Source organism: Microtus ochrogaster, chromosome 4 (genome assembly GCF_000317375.1).
Source record: "Microtus ochrogaster isolate Prairie Vole_2 chromosome 4, MicOch1.0, whole genome shotgun sequence".
Classification (NCBI taxonomy): Eukaryota; Metazoa; Chordata; class Mammalia; order Rodentia; family Cricetidae; genus Microtus; species Microtus ochrogaster.
In genome coordinates, this window is record NC_022011.1 from 48,441,959 (window position 1) to 48,460,627 (window position 18,669).

General features: G+C 51.6%; 1 protein-coding gene across 2 annotated transcripts in view; it reads right to left on the reverse strand.

Moving 5' to 3' along the window:
* Positions 1-18,669, reverse strand: part of Ak8 (adenylate kinase 8) — a 120,213-nt gene that overhangs the window by 101,021 nt on the left and 523 nt on the right. Inside the window, exons 2-5 of one of the 2 annotated variants that reach the window (XM_005346183.2) lie at positions 16,198-16,282; positions 9,943-9,992; positions 7,052-7,165; positions 696-764 (exon numbers count right to left, since the gene is read on the reverse strand). In XM_005346183.2, coding sequence (XP_005346240.1) covers positions 696-764; positions 7,052-7,165; positions 9,943-9,992; positions 16,198-16,282 — 318 coding nt within the window. Of the gene's footprint in view, positions 1-695; positions 765-7,051; positions 7,166-9,942; positions 9,993-16,197; positions 16,283-18,669 lie in introns of those variants that run through there. The other variant, XM_026778594.1, reaches the window with a different exon arrangement.

Genomic DNA, 18,669 nt, shown 5'->3' on the forward strand with positions numbered 1-18,669 from the left:
TTATTTACTTATTATGTGTACAACATTCTGCTTCCCACACACCAGAAGAGGGCGCCAGATCTCATAGATGGTTGTGAGCCATCATGTGGTTGCTGGGAATTGAACTCAGGACCTCTGGAAGAGCAGTCAGTGCTCTTAACCTCTGAGCCATCTCTCCAGCCCCCTTTTATGATTTTTTAAAAATGCTTGCAGATCCCAGGTGGCAGTAGGCAGGCAGTGGGCTCTGGGAGCTGCAAGATCCCCGGGCGGTTTACAAGCGGTGGCTCATCCCGGGTGGGCTGGTCCCGCCATGCGGCGAGCGGGCAGAGACAGCTCGCTGCGGGTCTGGAAGAGCCACCCAAGTAGACGGGTGAGCAGGCGGCGGGGAAAAGGCACATGGACACAGTAGGCAGTCAAAGACCTTGGACACTTCAGTGTCACTAGCGGGGTCCCTTGGTCCCTCTCCCACATATACTTTGGCAATTTCATCTTGCTGGCTGTTCTTCTAGGATGGCTCAGAGTAGGTTAGCTGTCCCTATAGGCACCCCAACAGAATTGTCAACTACCCCACCTACTCTGGCGCCCATGACTACACACTGACATTTGCTCAGCTTCTAGTTGCCAGCTTTACCTTCTCTGTCGCCTCACAGATGGATCCATCCCTTCCCCCTTCCCCTGGCAACCATCCCGAGGCACGCAGTGCCACGCAGCCTTACCCTCCTGAGGCAGTCGTCCTCATTCAGGCGCTCCTGGACCAGGCTGATGAGCATCGAATTGGGAATCCTCTGGAGGAAAGACACATGGTGTGAAGTCTCCGTGCCCCGTGAATGCAGGTAACAAGCTGTTCAAGGACGCGTCTCTTGCTCCCAGTGGTGATGCTCAAGGAAAGGAATGGTGTCTTTAGCCTTTGAACCCCACACAAGGTAGGAATGGGAGCCAGTTGGCTGAGGCTTGAGGGGTGTGCACACCTCTCTCCAACCGCACATTTGATGACTTCACACTGCTGACCAAAAGCTGACTTTGATGAGTGTGTTCACACCACTGGGCAAATGACAGAAGGCCTTACCCCCAAAGAACTGGGCATGAATGTTGACCAACAGACAACTGCCCCAGCATCAGAAGAGTGCCAAGGATACATTCCTGGAAGCCTGACTTTTATGTGTCAATAACGCCTGAGAATCATGAACCACAGCTGGGACCTTCACCTCAGGTGCCACCTACCTTTGTTTTTGTTTGTGTTTTCTTTTCTCACTGGCCTGGAACACTCCAACTAGGTTTGGCTGGCTGCCTAGCCCAGGACCCTTCCTGTCTCTATCCCCTCAGTGCTGGGATTACAAGTATGCATGATATGTCTTTTTTTTTTTTTTTTTTTTTTTTTTTTTTTTTTTTTTTTCTGAGACAAGGTTTCTCTGTAGCTTTGGAGTCTGTCCTGTCTTGGAACTTGCTTTGTAGACCAGGCTAGCCTTGAACTCACAGAGATCTGCCTACCTCCTAAGTGCTGGGATTAAAGGTGCATGCCACCACTCCTGGCTTTTTAACATGGGTGCTGGGGATTGAACTCAGGTCCTCATGCTTGTACAGCAAGCACTTTACCTACTTAGCCATCTCCCCAGCACCACCTCCCACAACCCCTGGTTTCTCAGCTACTCCCAGGTAGCCAAGGATGACCTTGAACGACTGAGCCTAATGCCTCTACACCTCCCTCGTGCTGGGATTACTGGGCCTGATGAATGCTAGGCAAGCAGTCTACTTAAGGGAGCCACATCTTCAGCCCAGTCAGTGGGTTCCTGGAACCTGCCCTAGGAGTTCTGAATTTGAGAGCCTGCATTTCCAACATGGTCCCAAGTGATGGCATTACACCAGGACTGGGACCTCACATGGAGAGCCTGTAGCCTAAAGTGACCTCAGAGTCAAAGGGTCCACCAGGCTGGGAGCCACTGGACAATGAGGCCGCCTTTTTGTTGGTGCCCATATCCTCCAGGGGAGCTCCCCAGGGTTGGCAATAAAGAAGGAGTGGATAGGTAGCACCTTTTCTTCCCGTCCCCTCCCTGCCAGAGCGGTTTGCATGCCTGGGCCATGTTCCCAGGGCTCACCCCCCTCCCTGACACCATCTACTCACACAACATGCAGACAAGGACAGGGACACAAGAAGCATCTGCCCAGATGCACAGAATCTAAGCAGTCAAAGCACACAGTTGAAAGGTGGCAGGCCCAGGTGGGGTGCACGCCTCTGGACGCCTTCCCAGCAGGGGCTAGGTGGTGGCTTTGAGGAAAGCCCATCCCAAATGCCCCCTGCCGTTCCCTGCCACTCTGCTGTCTGGATGACAGCTTTGATGTGTCACATCATCACAGGGGCTCTGGGCTGCTTCCAGAAGCCCCACCCCCCAGACTGTCTTTGCGGGAGTCAGGCTGCCTCCTTCCAGAACCTGGTAACTCATCTCCCCGCCCCCCAGGCCTGGATTACAGGGAGAGGCGGAGACAAGTAGCTGGAGCCCACGTGGCTTCTCCTGGGCACTGCTCTGAGTGCCCAGTTGATGTGGGATTCCCCTCTGTATGCTGTGAATATCATTGGTTCATAAAGAAACTGGCTTGGCCTGATAAGGTAGAATAGAGCTAGACAGGGAAACTAAACTGAATGCTGGGAGAAAGAAGGAATTAGGAGAGAAGCCATGTAGCCCCACCTGGGAACTTCACCAGGTAAGCCACAGCCACGTTGCGATACACAGATTACTAAAAATCGGTTAAATTAAGATATAAGCGTTAACCAAGCTAATGGGCCAAGCAGTGTTTTAAATAATACAGTTTCTCTGTGGTTATTTTGGGTCTGAGCTGCCAGGCAGCTGGGAAACAAACAAGTGGCCCTCCTCACAACACCCAGACTCACTGTAGGGCCAGTCTGCTTTTTTGATTGTTTAGGGACAGCACTGGCTGCATCTATTTCAGCCAGTCTGGGTTTTGTTCTCTTCCCCGGCAGCTTCCAGTGTCGCCTCTAGCAGCGGTGGGGCCCAGTGGCGGGATGACTGGTGTGCCACCCCAGTGTCCCTTCGTGTCTTGAAGGACATGCTGGTTGGATGCTTGGAGGGGCCAGGTGGCTGGGCTGTGCCTGGTTCTGCCCACGGGAACCACTTAACTTCCTGGATTGGACTTCATTTCACACCGGAGTGGCATGAGTTTGGGTCACTTATCACCAGGATCCACTCTCGGGAACCCTAATGTCGGTGGGCACAGAACAGACTCCAACAGCACAGCAGGAGGGGACAAGCTGAGAGCCCCCGGTCTGCCTTCCACAGATAGCTCTGTCAGAATGGCCAAGGACCTTTCCCAGGTCAGAGAGTTAGCAGTGGGTAAAGGCACATGCCACCGTGCATCCTGATGACCCAAGTTCAATTCTTGGTGGAAAGAGAATCTAGTCTTCCAAGTTGTTCTCTGACCTCCACAAGTGCCTTGGAGCCGACATGAATGCACACTTGTGCACATGCGTGCACATACACACACAGTATAATTTAAAAGTAAAAATGTTTCTTTTCTTTTTTAAGAAAGAACATTTTCCAGAGTCTTATGCAAAGTTCAGCTGCTGCAAGTTAGCAGAAAATTAAGGGATGGCAGAAGAACCACCCCTAAGACTCTGGAGGGGAAGGCAGAGGCTGGGGACAGGGGACAAGAAGGAGAGAATGAGAGAGGCAGAGTCCACCACAAGGTGGCCATTGACACTTAAGGAGGGACAGGCAGTGTTGGCCTTGGGATTCGGGAGGCTGGCACACTAGCACAGAAGCCAGCAACCAGGTTTTAAATTTGTAGACACAAAACTGGGCCCGGCGGCCCATGACTGTAGTCTAGCCCCCGGAAGTGCAGGCCAGCGCATCAGAAGCTGGAGCTCAGAGTCAGCCTGGGATGCAAGGGGAAAATACATTGTGAATGCCGTGGAGAGCTGAATTAGGAATAACCCAGCTTTAGAAGCCCAGCTTCCCAAACTCAGGTCACTTATTCACTCCACAAACAAGGCAGCTCTGCCCCAATACAACACCTTCCAGAGGACACTCAGTTAACCATGGTGACAGAGGGGAGTGTGCTGGGGGGGGGGGGCTCTAGTCTCACAATTCCCAAGATGGTGTCTTAAAGGTTATGCCTTGATCCCACTCCTCAGGACTGGCTCTAAAGGCCAGGCCAGGCCAGGCCACAGGTGGTTTATAAGGTGCCTGTGCTGCTGGACTGGGTGGAGGGGGGAAGCCCCTGGGGTAGGCAGTTTGCACTTCCTGCAGAGAATTCAATCCTAAAGCTGTGGGGCCTGACTTGGGAGCCGCTGATGCCAGGACCTGGCCTGTGAGGGTCTCAAATCTCCTTCACATCTTTGTCATATTTTGTAATATACAGGTCATAATAAACAAAAAGTCGTGTGATCCCTCAGTGGCTTGGAGGACAGTCCTGCCCCTTCTGGTGTTCTGATACTTTGATTCCAGAATCTTCCATGGCTGGGAGCATCACAGCCCTGCTCTTAGAAAAGAGTTGAACGAACCTTAACTCCGCAGTCTGGACACACCTCCCAGGCTGTGCCTGTGGCTCAGCAGGTGGCTGGGTCACGTGTCCAACGCTGTCTTTACCTGCAGCAGTCTCCTTCAATCTTTGGTTTTGACAAAAAGGTGTCCTTTGGCAGGGTGGATGACTGAAGGTCACAAGTCCGACTTGAAGGTCAAATGTGCTTGTGTTTCTGTCTCACAAGCGAGCCAGCTGGCTGAGCTGGCTGATGTATTATATAGCTTCAAGTCCTGGGGTCTAAGCACTAGAAGGGCCAACAGGCCTAGACTGTGGCCAGGGTACTGGACAAATGTGGCTCTGAGATGGTGGGGCTGAGGGGACCTGGGTGGTGGCCCAGATGCTGAGTATCAGCAGACCTGAGGGTGCCACAGGAGGGGGACAGAGACTGGACCTCAGAGAAGAATACCAAGACACATCCCCACTCTTTGCCCTAAAGGGAATTTTGGGAAAAAAAAATCTTTGCATTTGATTAAAGACAGTGTGCTGAAATACAAGACAAGGAGGTAGAAGAGGCAGAGATGCCAGCCAGCCTAGGTGGGTTCCAGGTTCACTGAGAGACCTGGCTGGAAAAGAACGTGTCTGAGAGTGATCGAGGAACACACTGCTCATTGACCTCTGGTTTTCACGCACACACACTTGCACCATCAGGTACACACACACACACTCATACACCAAACACACAAAAAACAATCTTTTAAAAGACACTTGGCTAGCTGCGTATTGTTGGGGGCACCAAGTCCTGTGCTCACAGACAAGCACCAAGAGAACCAGGAATATTAATCACACAGGGATGTTTTCTCCATGGAGGAGATAAAATCAGATACCTGCATCCCGTCCAGAAAGCCAAGAGTGGATTCTATTAACGACCTGATGACCTTTCTGCTCTCTGTGGAGACAGACCTCACCCAGGATGATTATCCCAGACTCTTCCCTCCCTAGACTCTTACCCATCCTTAGGGGAGATGTCACATGTACCGTATGCCCTAGTGACCTGTACGCTATCGGTCAGAGAGCATTGGTGGGGAATATTAGTTTCAGGTGTGTTGCTTTTGTTTATGCTGCATTTGTTTAACTCTGTGAAGCTGTGATTCTTGGCCTGTCTGAAACACCTGATGGTCTAATAAAGAGCTCAACGGCCAATAGCAAGGCAGGAGCACGGACAGGAGGGGCTGAGCAGGCAGAGAGCATAAACAGGAGGAGAACCTAGGAAGAGAGGAGCAGAGAGCAAGGAGAGAAGGATGTCGGGAACCAGCCTCGCAGCCAGAGTGAAAGTAAAGTATACAGAAGTAAGAAAGATAAAAGCCCAGAGGGAAAAGGTGGACGGGATAATTTAAAATGAGAAAAGTTGGCAAGAAACAAGCCAAGCTAAGGCTGAGCATTCATAACTAAGAATAAGCCTCCGTGTGTGATTTATTTGGGGGCTGGGTGGCGGGCCCCACAAAAGAGCCAAAAAGAGTAAAACAACCACAAGAGACCACACTAGATTCTAGGCCTTTTAGCCACAGAGCCCACCCTAATGGTCACACGCACACGTACTATAAAAAAGAATCTCTTTGTGGTCGCAAGTGCACCTGGAATTGCACTGATTGGACTGACTGTTGCCTGGAAACCTTTTCCCCAACTGTACTGTTAGAATATGCTGATAATGAACCGCCTGGCATTAGACTCTGGGAAGTCTGAACCAGGCTGACGAAGTCTGCACTGGGTTTTCACTCATGTCTTCGGTGGTTCACGTCCCCGTGTGGCACCTGCAGGGACCCCAGAGGACACGGTGCATGCTGCTAATCCCAGCACCGGAAAGGCTGTCAGGCCTGGGCTAGGGTTATTTGGCGAACGCGAAGCTGGTGGGATCTGGGAAACAGCAGTCTCCATCCTTGTGGGCTGCACCAGGAGCAAAAGCATGAGTGGGAAGCGCTGAGGGTGGACACAGGGCCATGGGGAACCCTACAGCGTCAGAGAAACACTTCCAGAGTCTAGCACTGGGGTTGCTGTGTCTGATGGCCGCCCTTGAAGTCACAGCGCAGCTCAGTCCCGCAGCCCAGGTGTGGCCACCAGGCCCCCTCTGTGGGATGAAGATGTGCCGTCCCCACCGCTTCTTCACTGGACTGGACTACGATGTCTTAACCAGGACAAATCATTGCTCTTTACCTGCTTTCCTACAAGGAAGGGCCTGGCCTCTAAATTCCCTCTTTCCACTGTCATATCTGCCTGCATCTTATTTTACACAAGACTTTGCTTTTCAGTTCATTCAAAAGAAAATGGAGGACTGGAGACAGCTCAGTGGTTAGGAGCACTTGATTCTCTTCCAGAAGACCTGAGTCTCTAGCACCCACATTAGGTGGCTCACAACCACTTTTAACTCCAACTCTAGGGGATCTGATACCCTCTGCAGGCCTCTGAGGACGCGCACACACTCATGAAGAAATCATCTAAAATATAGTTTTAAAAAGAAGATGGAAAGTAGCCAAGTGAATAGGAAGGTGAAGCCCTGAAGCCACAGCTGCTCTGTCCCTGCCCTTGGCCCAGGGGCCAGCCTTACCTTGTAAATCTCATAGTGTCTCTTGGCTTCCTTGGCCATTTGGGAAAACTCTTTTTCTAGTAAGTTCTCCTTGGTGATGAGATTGCTGTTGAGGTGTTTGCAGAGCCACATTGCCTGAAGAAATAAAAGCGAACACCTTAGGTATAACTCCACTGGGTGGGGGCGATGGCTCAGTCAGTGAAGTGTTTTCCTTGCAAGGAGAAAGACCTGAGTTCAACCCTCGGAACCCATATGACAATTCCTGGCATGACAGCACACTTGTAACCTCAGTGCTGTGAAGGTGGAGACAGCAGGATCCCTGGGGCGTGCTGATCAGGCAGTCTAGACTACTAGCAAGTTCCAGGCCAGTGAGAGACCCAGTCTCTGAGGAGGTAGATGGTGCTAATGAGTGTAACTCAAAGACATCCTCTGGTCTACACATACACACACACAGACACACACACACAGTTGCACAGACACAAACAACACAAAGACACGCGCACACACAGACACACAGTTGCACAGACACACACAGACAACACAAAGACACACACAGAGATACACACACACATACACAGATACACAGACACACACAAGGCCAGGTTGGTAGCATGTGGCTGTACCACCAGCATTTGGAAGCTGAAATGGGAGAATTGTTAAGTTTGAGGCCAACCTGAATAAACAGAAAAAACAGAACAAAAACCAATGGAATTAAATCTGCCAAATCCTCATGTATTCCATTAGAAAAAGATGGCTGAGGAGTGGGGACTGTAGCTGGGCAGTGGAGCAAAGGCTGGCCTTGGGAAACAGTCATTTGTGGGTGGCTGGAGGAGGCTCCCCAGCAGCAGACATAGCAGGTTCACCCAGCATTGGCTCTGTGTGGCCGTCCACCTCTGGGTCTTCCTGGGTTTTGTGGACCACGAGGAAGAGGTGGAGGTAGGCCTCTGTGTTCCTCACCTGCTGTGCCCAGCAAATCCTTCCTAGGGATCAGAGAGGACCGGGCACCTAAAGGACAGCTGCCCTGTTGCTGAGCACACAGCTCACTAAGGGAGCCCAGCAGGTGTTTAGATGCATTAGGTCATCATGGATCCCAGCCTCAAGATCACTGGCCATCCAGACCCAGCCCCAGGGTTGATCACAGCATCTGTAGGAGACCCCTGGAGCCTGCAGTTTTCAAAGCTCTGGCAATACCAAGAATAAGCAAGTGGGGGGATCCCTGTCTCTAAAAATAGCACAGTGGTGGTGGCTGGATTCAGGGAGGCCGACGAGAAAGGAGGAGAATAAAACAGAAAACCTGCATATGGAGACACAGAAGGCTGGAGAGACAGACGGACAGACGAATGACAACAGCTTCATCGACCCTCACAGTGCAGCACACACGGGTGTCTTGTGCAAGGATCACCCATCTTGGTTCCTTTTTGAGGTAAAGTGCTCAGTGGGCAAGGGACAGCCTAAGCCTACTGTCACCCGAGCTTAGAAGGTAGAAAGAGTCCCACCTCAGATTGTCATAATTCTACTACACCTGTGGAATTTAACAGCTACAACCAGGGACTAGCTTGGCGTGTTGGGTGCCTGATGCCAATCTTGACAACTTGAGTTGAATCCCAGGGCCCCACATGGTAGAAAGAGAGAATCAACGCCCACAAGTTTCCCTCTGACCTCTATCTATATATGCACTGTGGCTCATGTATGCCTCCCCCCACAAATGCACATGTGAGCATGTACACACATACAAAATAGTAAGATGTAATAAAAGTTAAAAAAAAAACGAAAGCCTGGACATGCAGCTGGACATGCAGCTGGACATGCAGCTGGACATGGTGGCCCACACCTGTAATTACAGCAACGAGAGGCAGAGGGAGGAGGACTCTACTCTGAGTTTGGGTGCGGCCTGGGCTACAGCCCCAGTTCTAGGCCAGCCAAAGCTATAAAGTAATACCCAGGCTCAAGAGAAAAACAAAGTCAAACCAAGGACCCGGAGATGAAAGTCATGGAAGAACAAAGGCCCCAGCTTCCAGCCGGTTTTGGGGCGTGGAAAAGAGACAAGGGGGGGGGAGGAGCTGACATGTTTCACCGTCTGGTCTGGTTTTACCTTGGGGAGACTAAAGAGCAAAGGGGGTAAAATGGTGTGCTGAAGTCTCAGAACTGACGTGTGAACACACGGCACAGGGCCTTTGCCCGTCCTGCTTCAGCTATTTCTCGGTCCACACTGAGACTCCATAACCGGAGCCCCCAACGTATGCAGGCCCTTGGCCCAGAATTCCTTCTAGACATGAACTCCTCAGCTACAACTGGGGGAGATGACCCCAGGGTGCCTCTGAGGTGTGACCAGGCAAGGGGTGGTGCCCACGTGTTAGGCAGCGCTCATCCCCGAAGGGCTATGTGACTGTAGTCTCACACATTCTGAATTCCCATCTGTGGTGGTTTGAATGAAAACGGCCCCCATAGGCTCTGAGGGAATGGCACCATTAGGAGGTGTGACCTTTCTGGAGAAAGTGTGTCACTGGGGTGGGCTTTGAGGTTTCAGGAGCTCAAGTCAGGCCCGGTGGCTCACTTGCTCTTCCTGCTGCCTGCTGATCCAGGTGTAGAATTTGCAGCTACCTCTCCAGCACCAAGTCCTTCTGCATGCTGTCACGCTTCCAGCCATAACAATAAGGAACTAAACCTCTGAACTGTAAGCAAGCCCCAGTTAATTGTTTTCCTTGTAAGAATTGCTGTGGTATGGTGTCTCTTCACAACAATAGAAACCTTAACTAAGACCCTGGCTATGAACACACACTGCCATTTACAATGAGAAAGTGGGCAGGAAGAGAAGAAAAGGGCAGGCGGGTGGTGCACACTAGTGCACAGCTTCCTGTCCACCAGAGCATGAATGACACCTTCCAGAACCGCATTTAATCTAATGCACTTACGATGGTGGTTTTCCCTGAGGCAGGCGGACCTAATATCACGACCTTCGGCACTGTGGAAGAAAAAGATTTGGACGTCAGCACTGGGCGTGACAAAGCGGCCTCCCCTGTCTGTGCTGCGTTGGGTCTATTTCTTTCCTCCCCAGATTTCATTTCTGCCAGTGACACGGCCATTCATAATCCTGAGGCTGGGAGACGCTCGCGCCCCGGAATGCATTCTCTGTGTTTAGAGAGGTAAGCGATCACAGAGATGGTTTATTTTTCTGTCTCCGCAGGGACAGGGACACAGTAACTTGTTCGCCAAACTAATGAATATCAAAAACAATTGGGATTTTCAAATGCCATAAAGCATTTTAAACAGGGACTTTGTCTTGGGAACACTCTTTCAAATAAAGTTGTATTTTATGTAAATCGACCTTTGATGCTTTTATATATATATATATATATTTATGCCTTCTTATTTAGTAGAATGTATCTCCCACACACACCTCGTCATTTTATAGAAGAAAATAATGGAAAGAAGCCTGCAGTGTACGGGTCAGATTTATAAAACCCAAGGCAGGGAAGTCTGTGTTTTCGAATGCAGGCATTTCTAGGCAAAATTTTTTAAAACTCTGGCAGCTTATTTGCGGCTGTAAGTCCTGGCTCTGGAATAGTTTTGGTTCTGCAGAAGCCCTGGGGTATCATCTGGGATACCATGGAACAGTTGCTGGTAACCGGGAAGAGAGAGAAGCCTATTGCAATGAAAGGGTGGGAAGGGGTACCAACAAAGTCAGATGGACACCTAAGCCCAGGATGGCTGCCAGTGAAGTCTCTTGAAGATGTCACCTCCATATTGTCCAGAATGAGTCCCCTTAGCCTTAGGATGCTGTCTACCCAACTCTCTCGAGGCTCAACTACCCACGTGGAGCTGGAAGGACTTCTCCGTGCACAGGAGAAGCATGAGTGACTGTCCACTCCGGGGACAGACAGAGATGGAACCAGAGAGTGTCCTTTAGGCCAGCAGTTTAGAGGCCAGCGCATGGTCACTCTGATAGACTGTTTGGGTTCATATAGATCTCTGCCCCAATTCCCAGTACCTTTTCGCTTCTGAGGTGAGGGTGGAGGAGGAGTGAGATGGCACTCCTCCCCCCCTTCCCCGACCTCCCAGCCAAAACTCTGAAAATTTCGCAAGTAGCACAGGATCCATCAGAGAGAGGATGGGGTAGTGGACATGATGGGGCTCCACATGGCGGGCAGGCTAGCAAAGTGAGCCATACACTCTGGGTACCACAGTGCTCTGCTGGCCTGAGTCCCAGGATCTTTGGGGTTCCCTTGGACCTTCAGGGGTATGGCTTCCAAAAGGCTCAGATGGGACCTGTTTTCCCTAATAGCCTTGGGCTCAGAGAATCCCCAAGGGAACCCCCAAATGACTCCCTCCATTGAGCTGAGAGTCCTAGAGAAGCCCCTTTCTTCCCAGATGATGTTAACATATGTTCATTTATCGCTTGTCATTCCCTGTCAAGAATGTCCTTGCCTCAACCCAGCCAGGGGACACTCTGGGCCCTACTGCGTGGCTTCTTCCTGCTGAGACTACACCGGGTTCCGCTGTGGAGGAACTGGTTCAGCTACTTGCCGCAGCTTCTCTTCCTCTGTAGTAAGCTTCATCACCAACCTAAAAACTGGGGCACTGCTGTCCCCGGGGAAACGGCCAGCTCTCAGAGGACAGGTACAAAGTCTTATCCGCATGAACCTTTCCACAGAAGTTAACACTGCAGGGCTACCCACACAGCGGAAACTGCAGTGCCCACCTCAGCTATCCCCCGGCCCTTGATGAGACCACTGAGAGTCACCGTTGCTGCCACCTACAAAAGGCTCCCTTTGCCAGTCAACATTGTAGGGAACTGCGAAGGACCCATGGGTGGCCAAGTTGAGTCAGGCTCTAGTAAAAGGAGAGAGGACCACAGAATTCAACACAGCTGGAGAGCCATGCCAGGGCTACCCCGCCAGGAAGGATACTCCAAGCAGGGCCACAAAATGGCCTGGAGGAAGAACACTGCTGTTCCAGGCACTGATGCTACAGCCTTTGTCCTTGATGCTCTGTGGGTCATGGGGCTGCCACCAGCCACCACCATCCAGGAACCGTGCCTTGCAGAGCCGTTGGCGAAGGGCCAAGGGTGGGCACAACACACACGACACAGGCTGTTGTAAGAGCTGGGGGTGCTTTCCAGCATCAGCGCAGGGCTCAGGGCAGGGAGCAAGGAATCCATTTCTACTCCAACACGTAGGCCAGGGCAAGGCCTCTCATGCCACGCCTCCATCTGAGTGAGAGCTGTCATAGCAGGTGGAAACACCATTTGCAGCCCAAGTGTGGAAATGAGGTGGCTCTGTGGACATTAGGTGCAGTGAAGGGGATGGTGGGATCGGAGCCAGAGTTCAATCTAGAGTTTGGAGAGCAGCAGGGAGGGTGACCAAAGACAGAGAGGAACAGGGGTTGGGGACACTGCTGTGACTATAGAGAGTGCCTGCCCAGCCAAAGTCAGGATGCGGGAGGCCGCTGTGCAAGCCTACACTGGTGCCCATGCGAGCCTGCACTGGTGCCCATGTGAGCCTGCACTGGTGCCCATGTGAGCCAACACTGGCGCCCCTTGCTCTAAGCACAGACCTTTGCCCACCCCTCAGAATGCCACCAGCCAGACCCAGGGTTCTGGGATGGCAGTGCTGGAAGGTAGATGCATCTCACACTGAGCGTGTAACCAGGACATCCAGCCATGAAGTCCAGCTCCTAGCCAGTATGTTCATCTTGGCAAAGGCCATGGGCGGGGGCTACAGGGGGAATGTTCCTCCCCTCCATTCCCAGCTCCTGTAAGTGGCGCCCAAATTGTTCACGCCTAAGAAAATACTTTAAAGAGGAACATCGTGGCCCTTCTTCCCTCCCCATTTCTCATACTCGCTTATGTGACTAATTTCAGTTTCTTAAAATCTAACTTGAAACTCTAGCCTAGCTCATGAGTAATTATTTATAAACAGTGTCATAAAAGGCTGCTTGACTGCCAAGAGTAATCAGACTCCTCCAAGCACTTCAAAGGGAATCAAAGAACCTTTCCATCCATGGAGCCTTTGGAGGCTTAACTAGGAACACGATTTAAAATTCACAAGGAACCCCTCAGGTATCAGAACTCCAATACAAGGCTTTCCTGGACAAGCGTTTGATAAGAAGCGAAACGCTCCATTATATCCACCGCTGCCTGTGCTAATATTGCCCAGGGCCACCGTAAATGCTCACTTTGTACTAAATGCTTTTCTCGAGGCAAAGGGGCTGCTAGCCCAAGTGCGGGGGCTCCTTCCCTCTCTCCTGGGCATGCTCAACAGGCTGGGATGAGTTCCTCCTCCCACGTCAGTCACTGGTCAGTGTTTCGTGTGCCCAGGTTTGCCTTGCTGCCAGTAAGCAGGAAGGTGGCTCTGGTGCTAGGAGGCAAGCAACTCTTACTGCTGCCCAGAGGTGGGTGAGAGAAATGCAGGCTGCATGGCATGGGACCCTGCTAAGTTCCAGAGGGGCATGGCTCAAGCTGATCCCACGTGTCTTGTCTTAGACACCCTAAAAAAATCACAACAGCAAGGTGGCCTTCCTCTACCTGTTGTTTAGCTTTGCTTTTTTGGGAATGAAAGCCTATGAAAACCCCCATCCAGCCGGGTGGTGGTGGCGCACGCCTTTAATCCCAGCACTCGGGGAGGCAGAGGCAGGCAGATCTCTGTGAGTTCAAGGCCAGCCTGGTCTACAAGAGCTAGTTCCAGGACAGGCACCAAAAACTACAGAGAAACTCTGTCTCGAAAATCCAAAAAAAAAAAAAAGAAAAAAAAAAAAGAAAACCCCCATCCAAAGACACAGATGTCCCATAAATGCTCAACCAAGGCCTGAGACTACGGTGGAGAACTGGGGGGGTTATTAAGCCTCGAAAGCTGTGGTTATGGGACCCAGCACGAGTCCTGAAGAACGTCCGTGCTAGAAAGAGACACCCATCCAGATGACGGGTGGGAGGCTGACCATGGTGAGGAGTCCCCAACACAGGCCTGGACTCCACTCCCCGCAGCAGAGGGTGCTGTGTGGAATAAAGAGAGAACTCCACGGAGAGCAGTCTGCAAAGCCACAGCCCTGGAGGTGCATGGTAGGTGGCCACGCGCGGATTGTCACACAGGGAAGAGCTAGCCATCCAGCAGGCGTCAGCTGCACTCGGTCAGACCAGAACGATGACACAGGGATTGAGAAGGCTGGTGCAGGGCACCTGCTGCTGAAATACTAACCTCAGCCGCACAGCAGTACTGAGACAGGAAGAGCAAGCCTGAGGTTTACAGAAGCCTGAAGGTTATTAGTTCAAAAAAATTTCCTCACGGTGGGGCATGGGGAGAGAGCTCAGGCACTAGGAGCACTGGCTGCTTCTGGCTGCTTTAGCCAAGGGTCTGGATTCAGTTTTCAGCACCCACATAGTGGCGCATCTGTAATTCCAGTTCTAGGGGATCCATTGCCCTCTTCTGGCCTCAGTGGGTACTGCACATACATGGTGCACAGACATACACATGCAGGCAAAATACTCATACACAAAAAAATGAAAATAAACCTTTAAAAAAATCCTCCAAGAGGCACACCCACCCAGACAGGACATTCACACCAGCAGTAGATAGGGCAATGAAGAATTTCCTCCAGCACAGTATATGACCAACCAACAAGGGAGGGGAAGAGAGAATTGCCTGGGACAGGCTATGCAAGGCTAGAAGAGGCAGATGGAGTTCTAGGGGACCGAGTTCTCTGACTCTCTCCTGTCACAGCTCAGTTTCCACCCACTCTCTGGTCAAAACCTCGACAGAGTACTGGGATACCCAGACTCAGCCACTCCTGCCTTGGAAGAGCCTCAGAAAAGGACACTGTTGGGCTCCCTTTGAACTCCCTGCTGGGGTCCACGTACTAAACTTGAGTTAGAAGAGGACCCTCATGTCTACCAAGGTGCAGGGGCAGAATATGTGAAGAAGGCTGCTGATCTGGACGCACCCACAGGCATGGAGCCTGCTCCGGCTACCTGGGTGCATCTGCAGGCATGGAGCCTGCTCCGGCTACCTGGGCACACCTGCAGGCATGGAGCCTGCTCTGGCTACCTGGGTGCATTCACAGGCATGGAGCCTGCTCCGGCTACCTGGGTGCACTCACAGGCATGGAGCCTGCTCCGGCTACCTGGGTACATCTGCAGGCATGGAGCCTGCTCTGGCTACCTGGGCGCACCTGCAGGCATGGAGCCTGCTCTGGCTACCCTTAAAAATGGGTTTCTAAAGATTTGTTCCAGTTTTATTTCTATTGCTAACTGATAAGATACTATGACAAAAGAGATGTCCTATTTTTCAAAGCAGAGTTTCTCTGTGTAGCCCTGGTTGTCCTGAAACTCACTATGAAGACCAGGAAGGCTTTGAACTCAGAATCTACCTGCTTCTACTTCCTGAGTGCTGGGATTAAAGGCACATGCCACCATACCCAGCTCAAACATAAACCTAGCTTTTATTAGGCGATTTAGCATCATTTTGGACTGTAAGCATCCCAGTTCCACCATGGGGGCATCTCAAACCCTGAATGCTAATTTTAGTGGTAAGATAAAGCTTCCTCAGGGCTGCTAGTGAACCAACCATTCACAACCAACCAAGACAGCAGATCCCCACGTGGCTCACCTAGGTTAGAAGAATCCTCCCTCGACTCGGCAAATCTACCACTGTGGGATGCAGGATGGGGCCCAGCGCATTGGAGGGCCTTTCTCTTCCCAGCTCTGCATGTGAGCCTTAGGTCTGGCCAACCCGCCTTTGGCTGAGGTCTGGGGAGTTAGGCAACTCATTAGCAGGTACTGATAATGAGACCCTTGGAAAAGTCCGAGTGCTTGCCTGTCTAGGTAGAGCAGAAAGCAAACTTCACCTGACAAGCAGAGTGATCAGAGAGCTTTAAACCCAACAGGCGACATCGGTGAGGGCAGGCGGAAGCATTAATAATTGATTACATGGGTCGTTCTGGGCTTTGCATTTTAATAGCTTGGCAAGAGAGTTTTTATTAGTCAGGCTCAGAAAGAACAAGAAGGCCTTCTCCAATTAACCACTGCAACTTGTCCAAGTACCCTCCCCTTCCTGTCCTATTCTGATCTCCCTTCAGACACAGCTAGGAACAGAGGGCTTCTGGGCTGCGGCCAGGATGGGTAGGGTCCCTGGTGGAGATGGTGGTGGCAGCTACCACACACTGGAGTGAGTACTCACCGCTGTCGTTGTTTCGGCGCAGGTGGTTGATCATGAAGGTGATGGGATCCTCCGGCTGGTGAATCAGGACCTGCTCCAGCATGTTCTGTGGGCACAAGCAGATAGCAGGAGATTAGCACCTGCAGGGCCCCTGGTTGCCATGGAGATCACCTAGTGGGGCATCTGCTGGGGTCACTGGCAGCAGAGGCCTGAGGAAGTCTAAGCAGCAAGCCTCCCCCCACCCCTTCCCACATAAGCCTTCCCTTGGTCCTGCACTGTTGCCCTGATGCAGGGCCGTAGCGATAGGTGGCCTTCCACACAGAATGCTTCCTGTTCCTTGACCATCAGATCAGGGTGCACCCAGGTAAATCCCTGCCGCTCTACGCTCCTGCATAGGCCTGCTATGTGCACCTGTGGTCCCTGCCTCACCTCACACCTGCTCTACCACTCCACGGGTTCTGGAGTCCTCCCTGTCTGCACAATTACAACAGGTGCCCAGCGCAGATGTTAGCTGCTCCACAGTGGGACAGGATACTTGTCAGCCAAACATCTAAAGTCTTGAGTACCCTGGCCATTTCGTCCAACTGAGCACGCGTATCTGTAAAAGCAATTGTCAGGGCGGCACCAGGGACCTGGAGAGTTGACAGGAGCTAGGCGGCAGGGCGGGTAGGAAGGGGCTTCCGCCTATGAGGACAGGTGTGCGGGGCAGTCAAGAGCACCAATGAGAAGCCCCGTTCCAGCGCACCTCTAGATCTCACCAGCAATTCCCTTCCCTTCTTAGGGCCTCCGCTCCCCTCCCCTCACCACCCACCCTTTGTCCAGTGGCACAGCTGGGCTCCCTCTGTGCTTGGGCATGTGGCTGCTTGCTTCTTGGCTAAGATGTTGCATAGATAGTGCATCCGAAAAGCACACACAAAACGCCAAGAGTATTTCTCAGAACAAGACGAAAAGAAGCTGAGTCCGTGCCTGTGAACTGAGCTCTGGAAATGGTGGCAATGTGGGTGAACAGCAGTGGATCTGTGAAGCCCGTAGGATCCACAGACATCTGATAAAATTCCACAGAGCCAGACACACTACTGCAGATATCCAAGTGCAGGGGAAAGGGGACACGATCCAGTATCTGCTTCCGTTTCATGGCTTTGACGACACCCACGTTAGATGGTTCAAGGGCTGGCAGGAAACGAACACCATCTTTATAACTTCCTAAGGCTAACATTAGTTGACAATAAAATGTGTTTTCTCTCTCTCTCTTTTTAAGGGAATGATCAAAACAGTGGGGACACTACTCAGATGAGCTTAAGGCTTTCTTGGTGATTGCTCCATCAGTACAACTAGAAAACAGGTCAGGGTCATCAATCTCCCCGTCCCTGCCCCCCACAGCATAGCTGCTTTATTTGTGAATGGCCACTCTCTGTTTCCCCTCGCCAATAACACATTCCAAAGGAAGCATGCTGGCTGGAGACTCTGGTTCCTTGGCCTGGGCTCGGGTCACCATGGCTCTGTTTTGGGGGGCTCAAACACCTCAGATTGTAGAATAGGGTACTGGACACTGAGCTGTACTTTATCCTTGGCCCCCAGAATCACTGAGTGCCTAAGAGCTTACCAGACCAGCTTTTAAAAGCCTTTTGCACTTGCGGGGAGCACATGTGGACCACACAGAGATGGTGACAGGGTTTGGCCTATGCCACAGAGGGTCGGGAGCCAGGATAAGGGCTCTGGAAAGGCCAGTTCTGAAGATGGAGACTAAGTAGAAAATAGGCTGCCTTAGAGGAAGCCACCGGATAGGGATGCCATCTTGAACTTGGACTGCCCATGAACCTGTCCCAACAGGAATGAAGACATTCTAGTGAGACAAAATACACGTGTCTCCTCCCTTTGACTGACAGCAGAGACAATGGTCACTGAGAAACTCCAACTTCCCAGGAATCTCATCCTGGGAGAAGGAAAAGGTTGAAGCCTGGTGCCAACCAGAGATTCCATATTGTTCTTATAACTTGTAGGACCAGCTTGCAGGAGAGAATTGACCTGGGACAAAGAAGGGTCAGTGATGGGTGGGACCACACGATTCGGCTGCTCAGATAAACGCTCCTTTTGCCTTCTAAATCTAAAGCTCAAGTCTGGACCCCCAAACAGAATCTAGCAGGAGAAGATCACCAGACTTTTATGTGTTCCTCGTCCCAATATGGTCACACGGGACAAATCTTTCTCTGTTTTTCACTCTTGCTTGTCTCCTGAACTGGTCTTTTGAAGTCAGGTGGCTGATTCTACCTTGTTTGGGCTGCCAGGGACCAGTTTGGTAAGACCCAAGGCTCGGTCACAATTCCAAATGAGACCCTGGAGACTACCGCAGGATTTCATAAGTGGAGAAACTGAGAAAGACTACCACTCCCCCCCCACACACACACACCACCACCACCACCGTGCTGCTAGCCTGCCCCCCCACACACACACCACCGTGCTGCTAGCCTGCCCCCCCCCACACACACACCACCG